Here is a 21,391-nt window from a genome sequence, read left to right on the forward strand (position 1 = left end):
AACAATGGCTACAACTTCATAGATTGGTGACTGTATAATAGACAACTAAAACAGGCTGGCCTCACTTGCCATGCACACAGAACGATCAATAATAGATCGTTCTGTGCACGTAGACTCATTGTTCTCAGCAGTGCATGTACAGGACAATGCAGCAGAGAACAGCGATATTCAGGTTGCATTCACACAGTCATGCTAACCGCATTAAATCTTCCATTTCACCTGCAAGACCGCATGACAGTCATAATGGCTGCATCGTTTAGCAGTTGAATCAGCTGTTTCCCCACAAGATTAAGGGCAACCGTAAAAGGAAGACAGTAGCCCTGGGACTCTGCATGACCGCTTCATGTGAACGCAGCCTCAAGCTTATACCGTATATACTCGAGTATAAGCCGACCCGAGTATAAGCCGACCCCCCTAATTTTGCCACAAAAAACTGGGAAAACTTATTGACTCGAGTATAAGCCTAGGGTGGAAAATGCAGCAGCTACCGGTGAATTTCAAAAATAAAAATAGATGCTCCATACCGTTCATTATTGCCCCATAGCTGTGCCATATAGTGCTCTGCACCATTATTGCCCCATAGCTGTGCCATATAGTGCTCTGCACCATTATTGTCCCATAGCTGTGCCATATAGTGCTCTGCACCATTATTGCCCCATAGCTGTGCCATATAGTGCTCTGCACCGTCCATTATTGCCCCATAGCTGTGCCATATAGTGCTCTGCACCATTATTGCCCCATAGCTGTGCCATATAGTGCTCTGCACCATTATTGCCCCATAGCTGTGCCATATAGTGCTCTGCACCATTATTGCCCCATAGCTGTGCCATATAGTGCTCTGCACCATTATTGCCCCATAGCTGTGCCATATAGTGCTCTGCACCATTATTGCCCCATAGCTGTGCCATATAGTGCTCTGCACCGTTGCCCCATAGCTGTGCCATACAGTGCTCTGCACCGTACATTATTGCCCCATAGCTGTTGCTGCTGCTGCAATAAAAATAATAAAACACATACTCACCTGTCTTGCTTGCAGCTCCTCGGCGCCATCTTCCCGGCGTCTCTCCGCACTGACTGATCAGGCAGAGGGCGGCGCGCACACTATATGCGTCATCGCGCCCTCTGACCTGCACAGTCAGTGCGGAGAGAGAGACGCCGGGAAGATGGAGACAGCGCCCGGCGTGTGGAACGAGGGAAGGTAAATATGTAATACTTACCTGCTCCCGGCGTCCCGCTCCTTCCCCTGCCTGTCTTCGGTGCCGCAGCCTCTTTCTCTGTCAGCGGTCACCGGCACCGCTTCATTAGAGAAATGAATAGGCGGCTCCGCCCCTATGGGAGGTGGAGCAGCCTATTCATTTCTCTAATGAGCGGTCCCACGTGACCGCTCAGGGGAAGAGGCTGCGGCACCCGGAGACCGTGGGACGGGCAGGGGGAGCGACAGGATCGCCGGGACTAGGTAAGTATGCCTCAGCGCCCTCTCCCCCTCACCCGCCGACCCTGCCACAGACCGTGACTCGAGTATAAGCCGAGGGGGCACTTTCAGCCCAAAAATTTGGGCTGAAAATCTCGGCTTATACTCGAGTATATACGGTAATTCATTTTACCAGAGATAGGAGCATCGCATTTTCCACATTGGTTCCCAATTGCAAGACCCGTTTATAATGAGTATGGAAAAACAAGCATTTTAACTGGCCAGTCTAAATGCACCCTAAGCAGTAGATGTGCTGCCAATAAAGATGTGGGGCAGTGATTGTATTCATTTTCCCCCCATACATTTTTGTTGGCCCATGTGAATGGGACAGTATAAGGCTATGTGCACACGACGCGGATTTAGTGCGGATCCGCAGCGGATTTTTCCGCGCAGAAACGCTGCAGATCCGCACTGTGATTTACAGTGCAATGTAAATCAATGAAAAAAACAGCTGTGCAGATGGTGCAGAAAAATCCACACGGAAACGCTGCGGATTTTAAAGAAGTGCATGTCACTTTTGTGCGGATCTGCAGCGTTTCTGCACCCTTCCATTATAGAAATCCTCAGTGGTAAAAACCGCAGAACATCCGCACAAAAACTGCACAAAATCCGCAGCAAATCTGCACCTGCAGATCCTGCCAGGAGATGCGGATTTTGTGCAGAAAATTCTGCACCCCGTTCCGCAACATGTGCACATAGCCTAACGTCTGATAGACCTATACAGTAGATAGGTACACTGACAAGTTGACACCCTGAAGAGCCTACCAGCACCTACAGGAAATTGCTTAGTTAACAATTCCTTACTCAGATAGCTGCTGTGGTAAATGTACACATGCAGCAGTATGGAGACACCAGATTCCATATGGTGGCCCTATAAGCCAGTAACAAACTGCATTAAAGCCGCCACCAACATAAGGTCAATCAACACTTTGCATGGGTAACAGGATCTACACTGAATGACTAAGATGCAATTTAAGCATTTATGCGGCAATTTCATTGCAGGTGAATGTACATAGTGATCAATCCAGCAAGTGAATAATACTGTAGTTACTTTTAGTTTAATTAAACCACTCAAGACAATAATACTCAAAATAAAGTAATAATTCTCATCAGTCTTGTCCGCACAGAGAAAAGCTGCAAAAAACGCCTCACAGGCCCAAGGCTAGAGAAAAGTGACAGCTCAGCAGAACTCCACAGACTGAATGAATGCGAGACCAGCTGGCACCGTGGCAAGGACAGCAGAGCTGTATATGCATTGGAAGCCGCACTGCTATTTAAAAGCTGTCACCCTGAAATACTGCTCCAAATAAAGCAATATTATCGGAAATGCCACCCATGTCCAGCCAGCCCCAACCATGCTCATACTTGCCACATATACAGAATTTCATGGCAGCAACCTCCCCCCTATAGATAACACTAGTTACCAGCAGACAGCAAGTTACAAAACAGCGTGAAGACACATTAGTGATATTACTATAAATAAATAGAAATCGTAATTTAATTTACACCATAAACATTCATTTTAAGGGAAGTTCCAGAAAGCTGGAAAGTGGATTATCAGCTCTGGTAGTGGCCAGCGAGTGTAAGCCATAGGAGGTGGCCACATTAAAACACATATAGGCAGTATTAACCCCCACCCCCACAATCCCAAACCAAGGGGGGGGGATGGTGTGAATAGGACTAACAACACTGCATTATGAGCCACCCTCCAGCTTTCACAGAAGCTTACTCAGCTCTTCTATACAGGTACAAGTATAACGCCCATGCAGATACATAGTCACAGCCACCAGATAAAAATCCCATCCCAATAATGGCCAGGATAGGACAGGGCCGCTACAAGGGAGGACAGGGCCGCTACAAGGGAGGACAGGGCCGCTACAAGGGAGGACAGGGCCATGGGGGTCAGCGCCACGACGAAGCAGTACGGGGCAATGGGCGGAGGGGGCCGCTGCCGGGGCACGTCACCCGGGAGGGGGCCGCTGCCGGGGCACGTCACCCGGGAGGGGGCAGCTGCCGGGGCACGTCACCCGGGAGGGGGCAGCTGCCGGGGCACGTCACCCGGGAGGGGGCAGCTCCCGGGGCACGTCACCCGGGAGGGGGCAGCTACCGGGGCACGTCACCCGGGAGGGGGCAGCTACCGGGGCACGTCACCCGGGAGGGGGCAGCTACCGGGGCACGTCACCCGGGAGGGGGCAGCTACCGGGGCACGTCACCCGGGAGGGGGCAGCTACCGGGGCACGTCACCCGGGAGGGGGCAGCTACCGGGGCACGTCACCCGGGAGGGGGCAGCTACCGGGGCACGTCACCCGGGAGGGGGCAGCTACCGGGGCACGTCACCCGGGAGGGGGCAGCTACCGGGGCACGTCACCCGGGAGGGGGCAGCTACCGGGGCACGTCACCCGGGAGGGGGCAGCTACCGGGGCACGTCACGGATGGCTCTCTGCCCTGTGCACTTGGAGACCAGGGACCAGCTGGTTCACAGACCCGGCAGCCACGTCCGCCCTCACCTGTAGCCGGAGCCGTTCCGGGGAACTTTCCAGACTTTCCCGGACTCCAGCACTAACTTCTGTCACCGTACTGTCATTACAGGGGGTGGGTGACCAGAGCGCCCCACTTCTATCCTGTCCGCCATGTCACTTACCTTAGTGTTCTGGTAGTTCTCCAAGGCTCTGAAGGCGGTCTCAGTGAGTTTAACGTGAAGCACGGTGGTCTGGTCCTGTGTCCCCCTCTCGCAGGACAGCCCGTACCTCCCCTCCTCACTAAGAGCCGCCATCTTCCTCGCTCACTCCCTCGTCCCCTCCCGACTTGTAGCTGAGCAGTGGGTTTTGTATCTCGCAGCCTAACTTGCTTTCGAGTGAACGAAACGGAACATGCAGCGCTGATTGGCTCCCGGCTCCTCCACTCCGCGCACGTATAGGCCTGCGGTGCACATCTCCCAGGCTCTTTATACAGGGGGAGGCGGCTTTTCCTTGTCTTGTGCTAATTCAATGACTGTTGTGACGTTGAGCGGTGGGCGGGGCTATCCGTGACGTGCGAGTGACAAGCGAGTGTTTTCTGACATTGCCGGTGACGTGGGCTCCCTGCTGAGCAGGGGGCTCCTGTGCGTCCGCTGCCGCCTGCCAGTGTGCGCTGCGCCGAGGAGCAGCAGCGTGCACGTCCGTGGTCCCGAGCCACTGTGCGACCAGGAAGTGACGCTGTGCACTCAGGGTAGTGATGTTAGGGGAGAGTCCCGTAGCAGGGAGTGTTAGGCCATGTTCACACCTGCAGTATTTGGTCAGTATTTTACCTCAGTATTTGTAAGCCAAATAGTAACTTGTTCCATCGTACAGAGCATGTTGTATATAGGGCTCCATAGACCGGCGTGTCTCCATAGTAACGTCCACAGTGTGTGTTCGGGGTTGCAGTTGCTGACGTCCCCCCACTTCTTGGTGACCCACCATTTGTGGTAGTGATAGCGCTGATCCGAGCTCTTCAATGTGCACTCAGCTAAGGTCCATTTCCGAATATCGAGAGCGACGTTCCCACTTTGCAAAACAAGGTCATCGTTCTCGGCAGCGCAGCGTCTTCCGTAATCCGGACCTGTGCTGCCGAGAGCAGTGGCAGCGTCTGTGCGCTGAGTGTTACGGATGGATCAGTGCGTAACAGCGGAGGGTCGGGCAGCGAGCGCCTAACCCCAAGTATATCAGCACTCTGCGCTTCGTGCACAGGTCTACGGCCTCGGGGCTGGGATTGCGGATCCTCACATCAATGCTGGATGTTTTGTAATTAAATGTAGAAATCGTGTGCCAATGCAATGTCTCGATGGTTCGTGCCGGTCACCTGCGTGCCACAGCTGCCGAAATAAGGCCGTGTTCCCACATGGCAATGCTTTTTATTCTGCAGAATGTCCTCATCAAAGCACACAATTGTTGATCTGCTGTGATTATTGCCGGGTTTTCTGCATATTTTCTGATTTTGGTACAGATTTTCTGCTTTGTTTTTAAATGCTTTTTTTTAGAACAAAAATTCTGGGGTTCTACACTTAAAAACACTGCACAATGCACACGTAGATGGAACCTCTGCGGATTTTTCCGCACCTGTTTTGGTAAATCAGCAGGTAAACCACACTGCGGAATTACCGCAGATTTACCACGTTTTCTTTGCGGATTTTGTGCAGATTCCACCTGCCTTTTTACACCTGCGGATTCCTATTATGGAGCAAGTGTAAACCGCTGTGGAATCCGCACAAAGAATTGACATGATGCGGAATAAAAAACGCAGCGTTTCCGCACGTTTTTTTCCGCAACATGTGCACTGCGGATTTTGTTTTCCATAGGTTTACATTGTACTGTAAACGCATGGGAAACTGCTGCAAATCCTCAGCGTGTGAAATACAGGAGGAAAAAATGCAGCATTTACACTAGGAACAAGGCCTTATAGCTGCAGCTTCTCTGGCTGACGCTTCCGCTAGTATCCAATGCCCTCATTATGGTGCAACATACTCCACAATGCAGTGGAGTTTCCTTACGTCCACCAGCATGTTCCCTTACGTCCACCAGCATGTTCCCTTACGTCCACCAGCATGTTCCCTTACGTCCACCAGCATGTTCCCTTACGTCCACCAGCATGTTCCACTACGTCCACCAGCATGTTCCACTACGTCCACCAGCATGTTCCACTAAGTCCACCAGCACGTTCCACTACGCCCACCAGCACATTCCACTACGTCCACCATCACGTTCCACTACGTCCACCAGCATGTTCCCTTATGTCCACCAGCACGTTCCACTACGTCCACCAGCATGTTCCACTACGTCCACCAGCATGTTCCACTACATCCACCAGCACATTCCCCTACGTCCACCAGCATGTTCCCTTATGTCCACCAGCACGTTCCCCTACGCCCACCAGCACATTCCACTACGTCCACCATCACGTTCCACTACGTCCACCATCACGTTCCACTACGTCCACCATCACGTTCCACTACGTCCACCAGCACGTTCCACTACGTCCACCAGCACGTTCCACTACGTCCACCAGCATGTTTCCCTACGTCCACCAGCACATTCCACTATTTCCACCATCACGTTCCACTACATCCACCATCACGTTCCACTATGTCCACCAGCATGTTCCACTACGTCCACCAGCATGTTCCCCTACGTCCACCACCATGTTCCCCTACGTCCACCAGCACGTTCCACTACGTCCACCTGCACGTTCCATTACGTCCACCAGCACGTTCCACTACGTCCACCAGCACGTTCCACTACGTTCACCAGCACGTTCCATTATGTCCACCAGCACGTTCCACTACGTCCACCAACACGTTCCACTACGTCCACCAACACGTTCCACTACGTCCACCAGCACGTTCCACTACGTCCACCAGCACGTTCCACTACGTTCACCAGCACGTTCCACTACGTGCACCAGAACATTCCATACAATATAATACAAAGGAAGTGTGCCAAAGTCATGTACTGGGGTACTCGGTACAGTGATACTGGAATACTGGACATACTGGTAGTGGTACTGGGGTATTGGGCTCAGTGGTAGTAGGAAACAGAGCATTGTGATACTGGGGTACTGGGCATAGTGGTATTGGGTTACTGGATACAGTGGTGCAAGGGTACTTGGCGTAATGGTACTGGTGTACTGGATACCATGGTACTGGGCATAGTGATAGTAGGGTGATGGGCACACTGGTAATATGGTACTGGGCGCAGTGGTGCAAATACCAAAGGGGTAACGATGTATTTGCTCAGAGAAAAACCTGTGTTTCTAGGATGTGATGACGGCCATGGCCGCCAATGATTTAGAGAAGAAAGTCTGAACTGCATGGATGTAAGTGCACAATATATAAAGTAGTGCAGAGTATTATAGACGATCAGGAAGGGGTGCAGTAGGATAAAAAGTTTTTCATTAAGGTTTGTTTGTTGTCAGGAACCTATCTATGGAGTATGGTGCTCAGTTTATAATGGACCATGATTTACATTTTTTTGCAAATAGAATCTTGTCTCTTATAGAAATAAATGTGCTAATCTGTAAAAAATGAAGTCTCTTCAAAGCCAGAATTGCATTATAACATAAAGTAGACTTTTTATGAATTATTTTCAGACAACTGATTATTTGAAGCCTCTTGTCTATGTGTCTGAAATCTCCTAACTGATTTTTTTTTAGTTGAGAAAGAGACTTGTGAAAGCCACAATACCCAGGAAACATGAGTCAGTTATTACAGAAAAGATGCACAAAGATTACATTTTGAAAACATTAGTTCAGCTGACTTAGCGCTTGCCATGCTCATGTAATAGTTGTCAGTCTACGGCCATTCTTAATTTAAGTCCCCATACACTTACACCGTGGTTTCCGGCAAGAGCTCATAAGTTAAGAGGAGAAAGACAGACACCGCAAATCAAATAATCAAGTTGAAATTCAACATGCACTATCGTTTTTCTTCAACCTGCTCCAAACATCCAATACACATTTGCCGGTTGGCCGAAATCTAAAGGCCCCCATACACTTTACACTTTAGACTAATGTCTGCTGCACCCGCCAATATTGATGGCCGACGCTCTAATGTGTATGGGGGAACCGGTCAACTGATTGTTGGTGGAGATGTCAGTTGAAAATATCTGATTTTTACAGCCGATCACTTTGTTCTCTCGATGGTAAGCCTTGAGAAAAGATGTCTGTTGGCAGCTTTCAATGGGAACACACGAACCCTCGGCCAAATAACCGCTCCTATATATAAGAGCAAGATGGAACCATCATTCGGCTGGCAGCCATCTAATGTTATGGGAACCTTCATATTATACATTTAACTAATTTCCATTTGGATCCTTGCTATTTCCACCAACTCCCTCATACAGACTAAGATCTACCAAGCATGACGTTTTCTGCTGTCAATTTCCCTTAACCATCTCTAGAAGCTTCTGTCTTTGGCTTCCCTAATGCTAGCCATACATATTCAATAGGTATCTTCTTGGGGGAGATGAGGTTGAACATTTTGAAATCCCTCATGCTCAATCTATGTGTTCCCCACTATCCGCCCTTGGAGACAGGCTGTCTCCATATATTGGATTATTGGCAAATTCTGATGAAATTTTCAAGACCTGTCATACTGTAATACAGGGGTGGGCAATTAATTTTCCAGAGGGGCCACGTGAGAGACCGTGACTGTTGTGGAGGGCCGAACCAATAGGCCGAAATTAATTCTACTCAATATTAATTTCGATATATTATAATTATTATATTATAATAATAATTATATTAATATTAATTGTATCACTTAATATTGAGCAGAATTAAGTATGCTTACATCCCTCTATATATATATCATTTGACCCCGAGAACAGCCCCTTCTGTATATCGTATGAGCCCCCCCACAGCCCCCCCATATGTGTCATGAGCCCCACAAGGCCTCGCTCATATGCGGCATGAGCCCGACACCAGGCTCCCCCATATGCGGCATGAGCCCCTATTCCACCAATGCCTATGGAGACAGCGAGTGGGCAGGCATGGTGCGGACCGTGGTCCTCTGGTTTCCAGTCCAACAGCTGTCTCGGTCCGCGGGCTGGACTGAGACAGCCAGAGGGCTGGATGTTGCCTGCGGGCCGCACTTTGCCCAGGTCTGCTGTAATACATACAGCAGGCTACAACGGCTTTGTTCTACCTTCTTCTGTATTAGCATCGCATCAATGATTAACCCTGGAATAACATAAGTGGAACAGATATAAAAGGACACCCACCAATTAATCTTTCTACTCCCAACACATTCATCATTGCCTCAGGCTTTTCTCATCTTGCTGGGAATCCAGACTACAATAGTTAACATGAAAGGTCTATTTTTCCACAAGATGCCCATGGATGCCCGACAGTCCTGTATAGATCGGATACCGGATGGCCCGCATCACCGAGATATGTCAGATGATAAAAGTGTGTGCCATGATTTTTTATGGACATGCAGACATCCCCATATGATTGATGAAACTTACACCACTACATTTATAGAAACTATTATAAACCTATCATTTTACTGCTCCACGACAAGACAGGGCCTCATATGGGAATTACACAATGGCAGAGTGTTTGTGAAAGATTATCTTTAATTATCCTCTTGTTGCTTTATGCAATCAGCTTGACAGATCTCTGACAGTCTGATGAGTCCAAAGCTCAGTAGCAGACATGTCCTAGTATGTATGAGCGTGTCAATGATTCTGCTGTAAAGGGAGACTCCGCTGATCATTGACATTAGAAAGCTCAGACATCTCTGTTGGGATGGGAACCAAAATGCCCTCAGGCCTCCTCTACATATGTTTTTTCTGTTTCTTTTTGGCTTTAAAAAACCTCAATGATATATACTTTTTTCTTGTTTTTTTGTCTTCTGATACTACAAACATACAAGAAAAGTTTTTCCATAAAAGGGCTATGGGAAAGAATAATAAAACATCTATCATAGTTTACTACGCACTTCTATACCCATGTGTGCCTCTAATTTAATGCATAGCAAATAGATAATGGCTGCACTCAAGTTTATTGTGCTAAAGCAAGGAAATGTGCAATACATGAAATGTGAACAGCATAATGGCTTGTGAAATTTATGAAAAAACACATGAGATTTTTAGCACAAATTTTGGCCAAAAGTTGTGAGCCCATTCACCAAACGTCAAGGTAATCTCAGATCGAATGGGTAACTAACTGTTCACACTAGGCAGACAGGTTAGTTACCCATTCGATCTGAGATTACCTTGACGTTTGGTGAATGGGCTCACAACTTTTGGCCAAAATTTGTGCTAAAAATCTCATGTGTTTTTTCATAAATTTCACAAGCCATTATGCTGTTCACATTTCATGTATTGCACATTTCCTTGCTTTAGCACAATAAACTTGAGTGCAGCCATTATCTATTTGCTATGTAAGACTTTTTGGTTATGCACCAGTTCAGACTTTATGGCTGTTCGGTCAGTTTTTCTATATTTACTATGTATTGCTTTTTCTGACTTGAACGCCCCGCCCTTCACCATGCTGTGATTTTAATTACATCCAAACACAGTTGGTTCTAACCTCCTCTATAAATGCAGGCTTTACCATTTTATTAGCCATAGGTAAGTGTTCACACTAGGCAGACAGGTTAGTTACCCATTCGATCTGAGATTACCTTGACGTTTGGTGAATGGGCTCACAACTTTTGGCCAAAATTTGTGCTAAAAATCTCATGTGTTTTTTCATAAATTTCACAAGCCATTATGCTGTTCACATTTCATGTATTGCACATTTCCTTGCTTTAGCACAATAAACTTGAGTGCAGCCATTATCTATTTGCTATGTAAGACTTTTTGGTTATGCACCAGTTCAGACTTTATGGCTGTTCGGTCAGTTTTTCTATATTTTCTAATTTAATGCAGGCACTTATTTATTTTTATTACGTCAGATTCCATCATGCCATATTTAAGAGATGTTTCCTTTAAAACATTCATATGAGGAAGAATACCTCCATTAGCCAGTGCTGTACATAGGTTTCATATGGCAAGGCAGTGAGTAGCTATGACTGCATTAGATGTACATGGTAAGCCCATACACAGGGTTGCCGCAGTGAGTAGCTATGGCTCTGCAGTAGTTTTACATGGTAAGCCCATACACAGGGTTGCCGCAGTGAGTAGCTATGGCTCTGCAGTAGGTGTACATGGTGAGCCCATACACAGGGTTGCCGCAGTGAGTAGCTATGGCTCTGCAGTAGGTTACATGGTGAGCAAATACACAGGTTTGCCGCAGTGAGTAGCTATGGCTCTGCAGTAGGTGTACATGGTGTGCCCATGCAGAGTTACCGCAGTGAGTAGCTATGGCTCTACAGTAGGTGTACATGGTGAGCCCATACACAGGGTTGTCGCAGTGAGTAGCTGTGGCTCTGCTGTAGGTGTACATGGGGAGCCCATACACAAGGTTGTCGCAGTCCGTGAGTAGCTATGGCTCTGCAGTAGGTGTACATGGGGAGCCCATACACAAGGTTGCCAACTATCCAGAAATTCCAGGACAGTCCGTAAAAATAGGGCACATTTTTTCCTCTGTGCGTAAAAAAAACTGTTAAAGCTGATTATCTTGAAGCTGAAGACACTTATGCAGATTAGTCTATTATTCTGACTGTAATTATCATCAGTTTACAGATTACAGTGGATGCAGCTGATGTCTTCGTATCAGAATTATGGGCTCTAGTCATGGATCACTTATAATCATAGTGATTTATTATGGTTTCCCAATGTATCTATAAAAAATATTGTCTGTCCATGATTTTTTTATAAGCCGTCCAGAAAAAATTAAGAGTCAAGTTGTCAACCCTGCTCATAAACACTAGATAAAACTGAAAAGAAACAGTCTATTTTAACCATAATGAACGGTTATTGGCTGGTTCAGTGAAACAAACAATTCTTTGCTTCAACCAATGACTGACGAGTGAACTTTCATAATTGTGTTGGATTTTTTTCAGCTGATGGTAATTTTTCTGTTCATTTTTATCCAATGGAAATTATGTTTTTTAAGCTTTTTGGTATAGGATGTTAATGGTGACTATATCATCCACTAACGATTGACCTGTCATAAATCATGACTATCTTAATGCAAGTGAGGAGCAATCATAGACTACTTGCTTCCCTGTAGCCGTACACGTGCCCTAAATACCGGGCATGCAGAGGGCACTGGGACTTGTTCCCCACCACAAGTGCTACCATACAGCACTGATGGCACTAATTGAATAGGTTGCATTTGTAATAGATCAGGTTTACTGAACGCACATCAGGTCTATTGTGGCTCCCATGTACATAACTGCTGATTACAATGATTTGGCGTTGGAATGTGGATCTCATTTTAGCAAAAATGTTTTCAGCAAAATATTTTTGACTCATATAGAAAATCCTCTCCTAAATCATGCTATAATCTACAACTATAAGGCTATGTTCACATGTCCCCACCAAAAGAATGGATCCAGCAGCAATCCATTGGCAAAAAAGTTGTGCAGACACATCTTTTTTGTCCGTTTTTTAAAAATGTTGATTTCAGCTTGATCCGTTTTAACATTGAAGTTTGTGGAAAACGGATCCGTTAAATAAACATCTGTTCTTCTTTCATTTGAAAAGGATTTGTTTTTTTCCTTACTGGATTCATTTCAAATTGAAGAAAATAGATGCCTATCTAACAGATCCGTTTTGCATAGGCTTCATTGTTAAAAAAGAAAATCGATCCAGCTGAAATCAGTTTTTTAAAAACAGACAAAAAAGTTGTTTTTTCACAACTTTTTTGCCAACTGATTGCTGCTGGATCTGATCTAACAGATGATTACTGGACATGTGAACATTAATCGGAGAGAAATTCTTCATCAGATACTACGGTAACAATTGGTTGGAGCCATTTCTGTTGTTTGATCTTTATGCATATGTCCAAGACCATCCCATAAAGATTAGACTGTAGGCAGACATCAGGCTAATCCCTTTGGGTGCCTGCCGTCAGGCCATTGTCATGATTTTCATCTCATGTTTGTGGTTGGCTTTCTAGTGAAACTTTGCAGACAGTAGGTGTAATGATATGTTTAGGGAACACAGAGTATTCTTCCAAAATTAAGCTTATTGGAACAGCGCCTGCCCTGTCTGAGCAGAATAACCACAATGTTTGCAGACTTTTTTATTTTGATGCTAATGAGACACAGGAAAAGCCTGTAAATTGCTGTCCATAAATCCCTATCTTGTGTTACCCATTTCTTGGCTTTGTGCCTTTGAAAATAAGTAAGCCTTTATTCCACAAGGACTGTCACTTGCAGAGGTGTGACCTTCAGGTATTGATCTTTGCTTTCTTCATGCACAGCCAGGAAGTTCTTCTCTCTTCTGACTCTTGGACTACCTGGGATTTAGCTCCCATCCCCCCAGCTAGTCACAACAGCCTCCTACCTTAGAACTTTGTGAAATCACCCAGCAGGTCTTTAGAAATTTCCACATCAGGCGTAAATTTTAACCAAGGCCGACATCTTTCCAGACGATGATCGTGTGTCATTAACCCGGCTAAAACTATCTGATGTAAATTCCATCTCACAAACTATTATTATTATTGGAAATGTCAGTTTTGATCAACTTTAGGCAAATGTGTATGAGAACATTAAGATTTATTCTCCAAAAAATATGAAGGCAAGGATCAGTACTTTATGTAAGAATGCTCATTGTAGCTTCAGCAATTCTGGTGCAAACCAGAATAAAACTGTTATCAGTAGATAAGAATGGAGAACCCCTTCAAACAGGATGTCTAGCTCTGGGACTGCCATTACAACCTGAAGGACAATATTTGCAGGACTAAAACCCGCCATACACACTCCCGTACACAAGAGCTCTCATTCGGCGGTGTCCTCTATGAGAGAGGCCAAATGACATGTCAGCTTATCTCCAAAAGAGCAATGCAATCGTCAGTCTGAGATCGGATATGTGCCATCAATATGTCCCCATCTGTCCCCATACACATTAGACTGTCAGCTTGACGAGTCGATGTCAGCGAATTCACCAATGTGTATGGTGGCCTCGAGAATAAGTTTATACACCACCATTAAAAAGCTTAGTGCCTACTCTGCAAGTTACCACTTGTCTACTGAATAGGCAACAATTTTCTAATCGCGGGGGGTCTGACCAGTGGGACCCCCTCTGATAGTCAGAGCATAGCTCTGAAATCACCTTTTAGATTATAATGGTGTAACATATAGGCACCATTGCTCAAATTATTGTCTATGAGACTGGCAGCTTAATATGTTTGGTTACCTCCCAGTTATTGGAATCAGTGGGGGTCCCAGCGATCAGACTCACAGCTATCACCTATTCAGAATGCTGAGCTGGAATAAGGCTTCTTTCACACTTCCGTCGTTTGGCCTCCATCGCAATGTCGTTTTGGGAAAAAAAACGCATCTTGCAAATGTGCTTGCAGGATGTGTTTTTTTCCCATAGACTTGTATTGCCGACGGATCGCGACGTATGGCCATACGTCGCGTCCGTCGTGCACTGGATGTGTCGTGTTTTGGCGGACCGTTGTCATGAAAAAACTTTCAAGGGAACGTTTTTTTGTACGTCGGGTCCAAATTTCCTACCGCGCATGCGCGGCCGGAACTCGGACCCCTCCTCCCCGGGACTTTAAAATGGGCAGCGGATGCATTGAAAACCTCTATCCGCTGCCCATGTTGTGCCGAATTTTCACAACGTCCATCGGTTAGTCGCACTGATGCTTAGCGACGGCCCCGTACCGACGGAAGTGTGAAAGAAGCCTAACCTCTTTAATCCTATTTGTTTCTTGTATCCTGCTTAGCATTCATTTTTGTTTGCAAATTAAAGAACATACAAATGTCTAGCCTCCCAATTTTAAGCAATGATCAGTTTAGTAAAGGAAGTCGTATTATTTTCAATCCCCAGAATATGGTGAAGTGACACAGAATATGGTGAAGTGACACAGGGTTACATAATAACATAGTTAGCAAGGCCGAAAAAAGACATTTGTCCATCCAGTTCAGCCTATATTCCGTCAGAATAAATGCCCAGATAGATAATGGTTCATAATAACCATTTAGTATATAAATGTTAATATAGTCATACATGGGTCACTACTCCTCTTTGGTCAGACCTCATCTGAAATACTGTTTTCTAGTTTTGGGCACCACATTTTAAAAAAGACATCAACAAACTGGAGAAAGTTCAGATAAGAGCGACCAGAATGGTGACCGGTCTGCAAACCATGTCCTATGAGGAACGGTTACAGGATTTGGGAATGTTTAGCTTGCAAAAAAGAAGACTGACAGGAACTTAATAGGTGTCTACAAATATCTCAAGGGCTGTCACATTTTAGAAGGATCATCTTTATTCTCATTTGCACAAGGAAAGACTACAAGCAATGGGATGAAACTGAATGGGAGGAGACACAGATTAGATATTAGAAAAAACTTTTTGACAGGGTGATCAATGAGTGGAACAGGGTGCCACGAGAGGTGGTGAGTTCTCCTTCCATGGAAGTCTTCAAACAGAGGCTGGACAGACATCTGTCTGGGATGATTTAGTGAATCCTGCTTAGAGCAGGGGGTTGGACCAGATGACCCAGGAGGTCCCTTCCAACTCTACCATTCTATGATTCTATGAACCAATCTAAAGGCGTCCATACACATTAGAAGAAAGTTGTCTGAACCCGCAGATTTCGGTGGGACCAGATGACCATCTATTCTGTATGGCAGCCTTCCTACTCTCCCAGAAACTGATGATGTCAAAGAAGTGAAGGGTCGGGTAGTTGAAATTTCAACACCTGATCCCTTTTTGTCTCCACTTGGCTGACTACTCACATGTATGGGGGAGTCAAGAGAGATGGCTGTCAACCAACTGTTTGGCAGACAACTGTCTCCAGTGTATGGCCAACTTAACCTCTGTCCCTTTATCTAGTTATATAAAGGTTTTTGGAGACTTTTTGAAGAGGAGAACCACTCAAAATCACTAAAATAGGTTGTCCAACATGTTGGAAAATATATATTTTATGAAAAATTCTTCCTTTTTACTATGTGTTCCAGCTCAGCCAGAGTTTAGAGAATCATCAGATGCCCCATCTTCCATAGTTGTTAGCTTGCAAAGTGGACAGGTTAGCATGGTAGTAGTTCTGTACTGGTCGTTTGAAAGCAGCAGCAGTGCTGAAATGAGTGAGTGAGAATTTGATTCCATTTTCTAGTCTTTCCATGGTGAGACTATGTGGCAGTGAGGCCCACATTGGGTGACTCTGGGAAACACTGCAAGTATTGATATTTGTAGGCTAAGTGGGGAAATTAATAGAACTGCATTCTCATATAGAAACTTGGAAAAAAGACAATTCATGATCTTACATTTTATTAATAGGAGGCGTTATACAGTAAGCAGAATAACAAAAAGAAAAGGAGAAAAACACATTTATGAGTGAATGAGTTTACAGCTGTATGAAAATTAAAATGAAAACTTGAAAACTCCCCCATTCAGTCTCGAAAAAGAAAGATTGTGCATGTTTGATTTCAGTATTCCTGAACATTTTTTCTGAAGAGCTCATTCATATATATATTCATATATATATATTCATATATATGCATATTCATATGCATGTGCTATCTATGTATTTCACGGACAGCACTCGTACCTGTGAGTTTATGGGTCTGTTCCCATGTCAGTGACTCTTTCCGGACTGAGTGGTTTGTGCAAAATCGCAGAGACATGTCCGATTTTGATCTGAGTGTTGGGTCAAACTGAATATCTATGGGTCCGTGAAAGAACATCGAACAGTACTCGGGTGCCATCTGGGTGCAATCTGTTTTTCACCGACTGATAGATAGGAAAAGGTGGAGAAATGTTTTTTGTTTTCTCATCAGTGAAAAATAATTGCTAAAACTCTGATGACACTGATCCAAATCACTGATGATGTTTTCTTGCATGAGAAAAATCACTCAGGTTTGAATGAGGCCTAATTGTGCCTGCAGGAGAGCGTGTAAAAAGGAAATCTGCTATCCGATTTTTAGGCCACGTTCACACATTCGGTATTTGGTCAGTATTTTACATCAGTATTTGAAAGCTAAAACCAGAAGTGGAGCAATCAGAGGAAAAGTATAATAGAAAAACGTCACCAGACTCACCACTTCTGTATATTTCACCCACTCTGGTTTTGGCTTACAAATATTGATGTAAAATACTGACCAAATACTGATAGTGTAAATGTGGCCAAAATCTAGTAGCACATGGACAATACACTGACCCATACTATTCAATAGGGCTGTTCAGATGAATTATTTTTTCCTTGGTTCGAGCATCTATGAAAAAGAAATCACAACATGCACTACTTTTATCCGAGTCTTAGTTGAGACTCACTCATTCAAGTCTATGGGTGCAAAGTAAAAAATCTGATCCCACACAGACGATCAGAGTGTCATCCAATTGTACAGATTTCTATTATAATTATGTGATCATGTACATTTAAAAACTGAAAGATATGGAGTCAAAACAGTCTGTCTATAGTAGGTGCAAATATCTTTATTGTTACATAATACATTTTTTTTAAATTATTTTCAAACAAAATGAATAGTGCAAAGGCATTAAGGCTGATCATGAAAGACTCAGGTAAAGCAAGTCTGCTGTCAACACATAGCAATATAGTGTAAGGATCCGGGAAATCATGTTCCTGAAAAAGTGTACCCAGATTAATAATTATGTTAGTACGCCTTTAAGAGGTCGAGACTAAAGTAACTGATTCAGGAGTAGTTCTTATCCATGTGAATTCCGGTGAGACACCAGACTCCTAGCCCCGACGCGCGTTTCGTCCTGTTGTAATGTGCTTGTATGAAACTGGTTTGCACACGGACGTGACAGGGATGTCATAAAAATGTAAAAAACGGACACATGGATGAAAATCTGATGAAAATGATAAAAAAATCGAATTTAATGAATGAAAATCAGAAGCTTTTTTATACACTTGTATGTAGGCACACCACAGGTGTCTGCTCACATTGTGAATACATGGACACTTAGATGATTGTGCATGTGTATGGATAAGTCTAAGGAGACATGGTTTCATGACCTTTTATTGCCACATTTATATTCTCAAAGTTATCAAATGTACTTATGATATCAGGCTCCTTTTCTGCCTGTCTGTGCTCAATACATGATTTGTAGTTGATGTGATATTTGAGATTAAAATATAAAAGAATAACAATTTCTAATTTGGCGAAAAATCTGTGCATGCATTATTTCCGTTTGAGTTAAAAAAGTAGAAGGATGAGATCTGCAATGATCCAGTAGCGTGATGGACATTATGAAAGGGGTCTGAGAATGAAGGGATGTTTCACTCATTATGGCCCAGTGTGTATTTTGCCCTGGCTGTAAATGTAAAAATTACAACAGGCCTGAACTGGCTGTAGACTTGATTTTTCCCAGTAAATGGTCGGCACCGATTGTCTGGGAGTTAATTATTCTTTTGTTCCTTTGGGCTAAAAAATGGTGTCTAGGCCCCAGTTACCTAAAGTGTATCATTAACTTCATATGGTGAGTAAATAAAGAGTGTTTATACTAATAATCTGTACTTCTAGGTGAACAATATCTGCTGGTTAGAAAATGTATTTAACATGTAAATGATAGCCTTTCTGGCAGGAACCATTGTATTGTTTTGTGACTACACCCTTATTCTAATTGCGTAGCATAAAAGACACATGGTCCATATGCATACACATGGTCCAAAAACAAAATTCAATGGTTGATGATGGTCTGAAATAATTCCAACTGTGTTGGCCTGAAGTTTCCCACAATGAATAAATCTAAATAACAATCCAACTGTAGTTTACGTAAATTGTAGATGCAATTAGGTCTCCTGCTACACTGACAAGCCCAAACTTTCTTGAGCTATCCATAGACAAAGCACCAAACAAACAAACAAGGTTTTGATTTTCAAAGGGTTTGTGCAGTAGCTTTCTCCTCCGCCCAGTCGAATTAATTAGAATCTGAAACATGCTTGATACCTGCCGGGCGTTGGCTGTTTCTTGTTCTGCCTGATATGGAGAAGTGTCCCACCTTCCTCCTCTAAGGCTTCATTTAGATGTCAGTTTTTCACACGCATGGGAAAAAATGACTACCGTAATTATTTTCATCAGACTCTGATTAGAGTTTGGTCTAAGTATCATCAGTTTTTCTAGCACATGGAGAAGAAAAAAGTCTCTTCACCTTCTCCTTTTTGATTGTCTGTTAAAATCAGACCGAACTCAGATGTCATCCCATTTTTTCTCAAATCCATAGCTTTGCATTTCTGATTTTGATCCGACATTCAGAGCAATATCAGACATGTCTGCACGATTTTCCGCGGTTTGCTCAGACCACAAAAAAATCACGGACATGTGAATGGCCCCATAGACTATCATAGGCACAAGTGCTATCCGCAAAAACCATGGATAGCACTCGTAAGCGAAAATCGGATGTCTGCATGCAGCCTAAGTCCTCATTCAAACCTCTGTGGTTTTTCACGTTGGCAAAAAAATGGTCAAAGTGTCTTCAGTGTTTTGGATCTGAGTTTCAGCATTATTTAGTCAGTGTATAGTTTTTACCATTAATTTCATAAGGAATTTTCAAAACTTCTCAGATTAATTACAATATTAATCACAGACGCACACAGGCTGCTCACTGATGCCATTCGTGTGCTGTCTGTGATTTACATGGACCATAGACTGGTATTTGTATAGGTATCAAGAATGGCTACAGCTCAGTAATTTTTTTGTTGTGGATACACGGGTCACAAAAAAACTCACAGATATGTGAATAGGACCATAGACTTCATTGGGTAAGTCTAAATGATGCCTTAGGCTAAGTTCTCATGAGTGTATATTTGGTCCTTGGGCTATACCTGTGTGCTCACCTGGCTAACAATGGTCCATGTGCTGTCCAGAAGTGGTCCACTCATGGACAGCACCTGACCATTGTTAGCCAATGCTAGTGCACATATGCCTTTTACCGCTCTAACCTTATGACAATGTGGGTAAGCTTGTAGTATTTTGGTCCTGCCAAACTAGTGCACACGGACCAGACTAGAGCATGTAAATAGGAGGTAGCTCCCGCACTCATCTACTATGCAGATAAGCACGCAACGACAGTCACATCCGCAATTTGCCGACATGTCTGGTCTGCAGAGTTCAATGCATTGCTCAGGTGACTTATTTTTCAGGCTTCCAAGATTTTTCATATTTTATTTCCTTTTTACTTCCCACTGTGTTTCATAGTACTAAACCGTATTGCTTAAAAGACATCACAATGGACACATGGGCCACGATTCATCAAGACCAGCGATTTTCATACCAGTCTTGATGAGGGGGCGTACTAGAGTCAGATGCTTCCGATTCATTCAAGGTGCTTGCCTCTCACTGAATCCAGTACGTCTGAAAAATGGTGTGCATCACAGTGAGTGCTTTGCCTCAAATCTTACCCCTGTTGGGGACTGGAATAAGATTTCTGGCATAATTAATGCTGTTGCTGGTCATGAGTTTGACAAGCGTGGGTTGTGTTGCCCCAGCTCCGTCCACTTTTTTGGAGCTGGCCGAAAATGGCATGGGGACGTCATAAGTCACAACATTTTATGGCAGCCTCGCGTTGCACCAAACTTTTGTGACTTTTAAAAGCTTTTTACGTAAAAGTGTTGATGATTCAGGGCCATCGTCTTTGACTTTAATAATGCCACCAGAGATAATCTATGTTCTACATACATAATGAGACATGGTTCAAAATGTTTTGAACCAGGTTGACGCCTCAACCTTGTCACCAGTATAATAAAGACTCATCGTTGCCAGATGGAACCGTAACGTGACAACTTTTGTAGACTTTACTAATCTTTGCAAACTGATATTAAAACATTGTGATCTTATTTACTTTATGAGTGTGGAAAGATCAAGCTTGTCTCCTTATCAGCATTTGTAGAGTAGACCTCTTCCCTCCCTTTTATGTCATGTTCTATAAATGACAATAAAAATGATATCATCAGAAAAACACATTATGGCAAGATTTGCACATCTGTCAGCAACTTTGGACATTTGGTATTTGGCCACATTAGGTTATTTTCAATAAGATGCCTTAAAGAGTTATTTCATTGGAGTTTAGGTGGTTAGATAATTTTGGCTGATCCTACAAGTAGTTTTCTAAACTGAATGCATATTTTATAATTTGCAGATCATTAGTAATAACTGGCAGATATCATACTTGTATGGCTAGCTGGTAATCTCCATCTTTGGGCTCAGTTGTCTCATCTGAGAGAATCGGGACGATTATGCTATTGATATTGATCAAACGCTGATCAGTGTCAGCTTACTGTGATCCTATTCTCTCAGATGAGGGAACCGTAGCACACTGCGAGGAGAAGGTGGAGAATGAAATTTCTCCATCTTCTCCATTATGTGAAAAAAGA

General features: G+C 44.1%; 1 protein-coding gene across 1 annotated transcript in view; it reads right to left on the reverse strand.

Moving 5' to 3' along the window:
* ELL2 (elongation factor for RNA polymerase II 2) overlaps positions 1-4,498 on the reverse strand; it is a 56,247-nt gene extending 51,749 nt beyond the window's left edge. Inside the window, exon 1 of the mRNA XM_077289452.1 lies at positions 4,113-4,498. Coding sequence (XP_077145567.1) covers positions 4,113-4,244 — 132 coding nt within the window. The 5' untranslated portion in view covers positions 4,245-4,498. The remainder of the gene's footprint in view (positions 1-4,112) is intronic.
* Positions 4,499-21,391: the final 16,893 nt, after the last annotated feature.

This window comes from Ranitomeya variabilis, chromosome 1, assembly GCF_051348905.1.
Source record: "Ranitomeya variabilis isolate aRanVar5 chromosome 1, aRanVar5.hap1, whole genome shotgun sequence".
NCBI lineage: Eukaryota > Metazoa > Chordata > Amphibia > Anura > Dendrobatidae > Ranitomeya > Ranitomeya variabilis.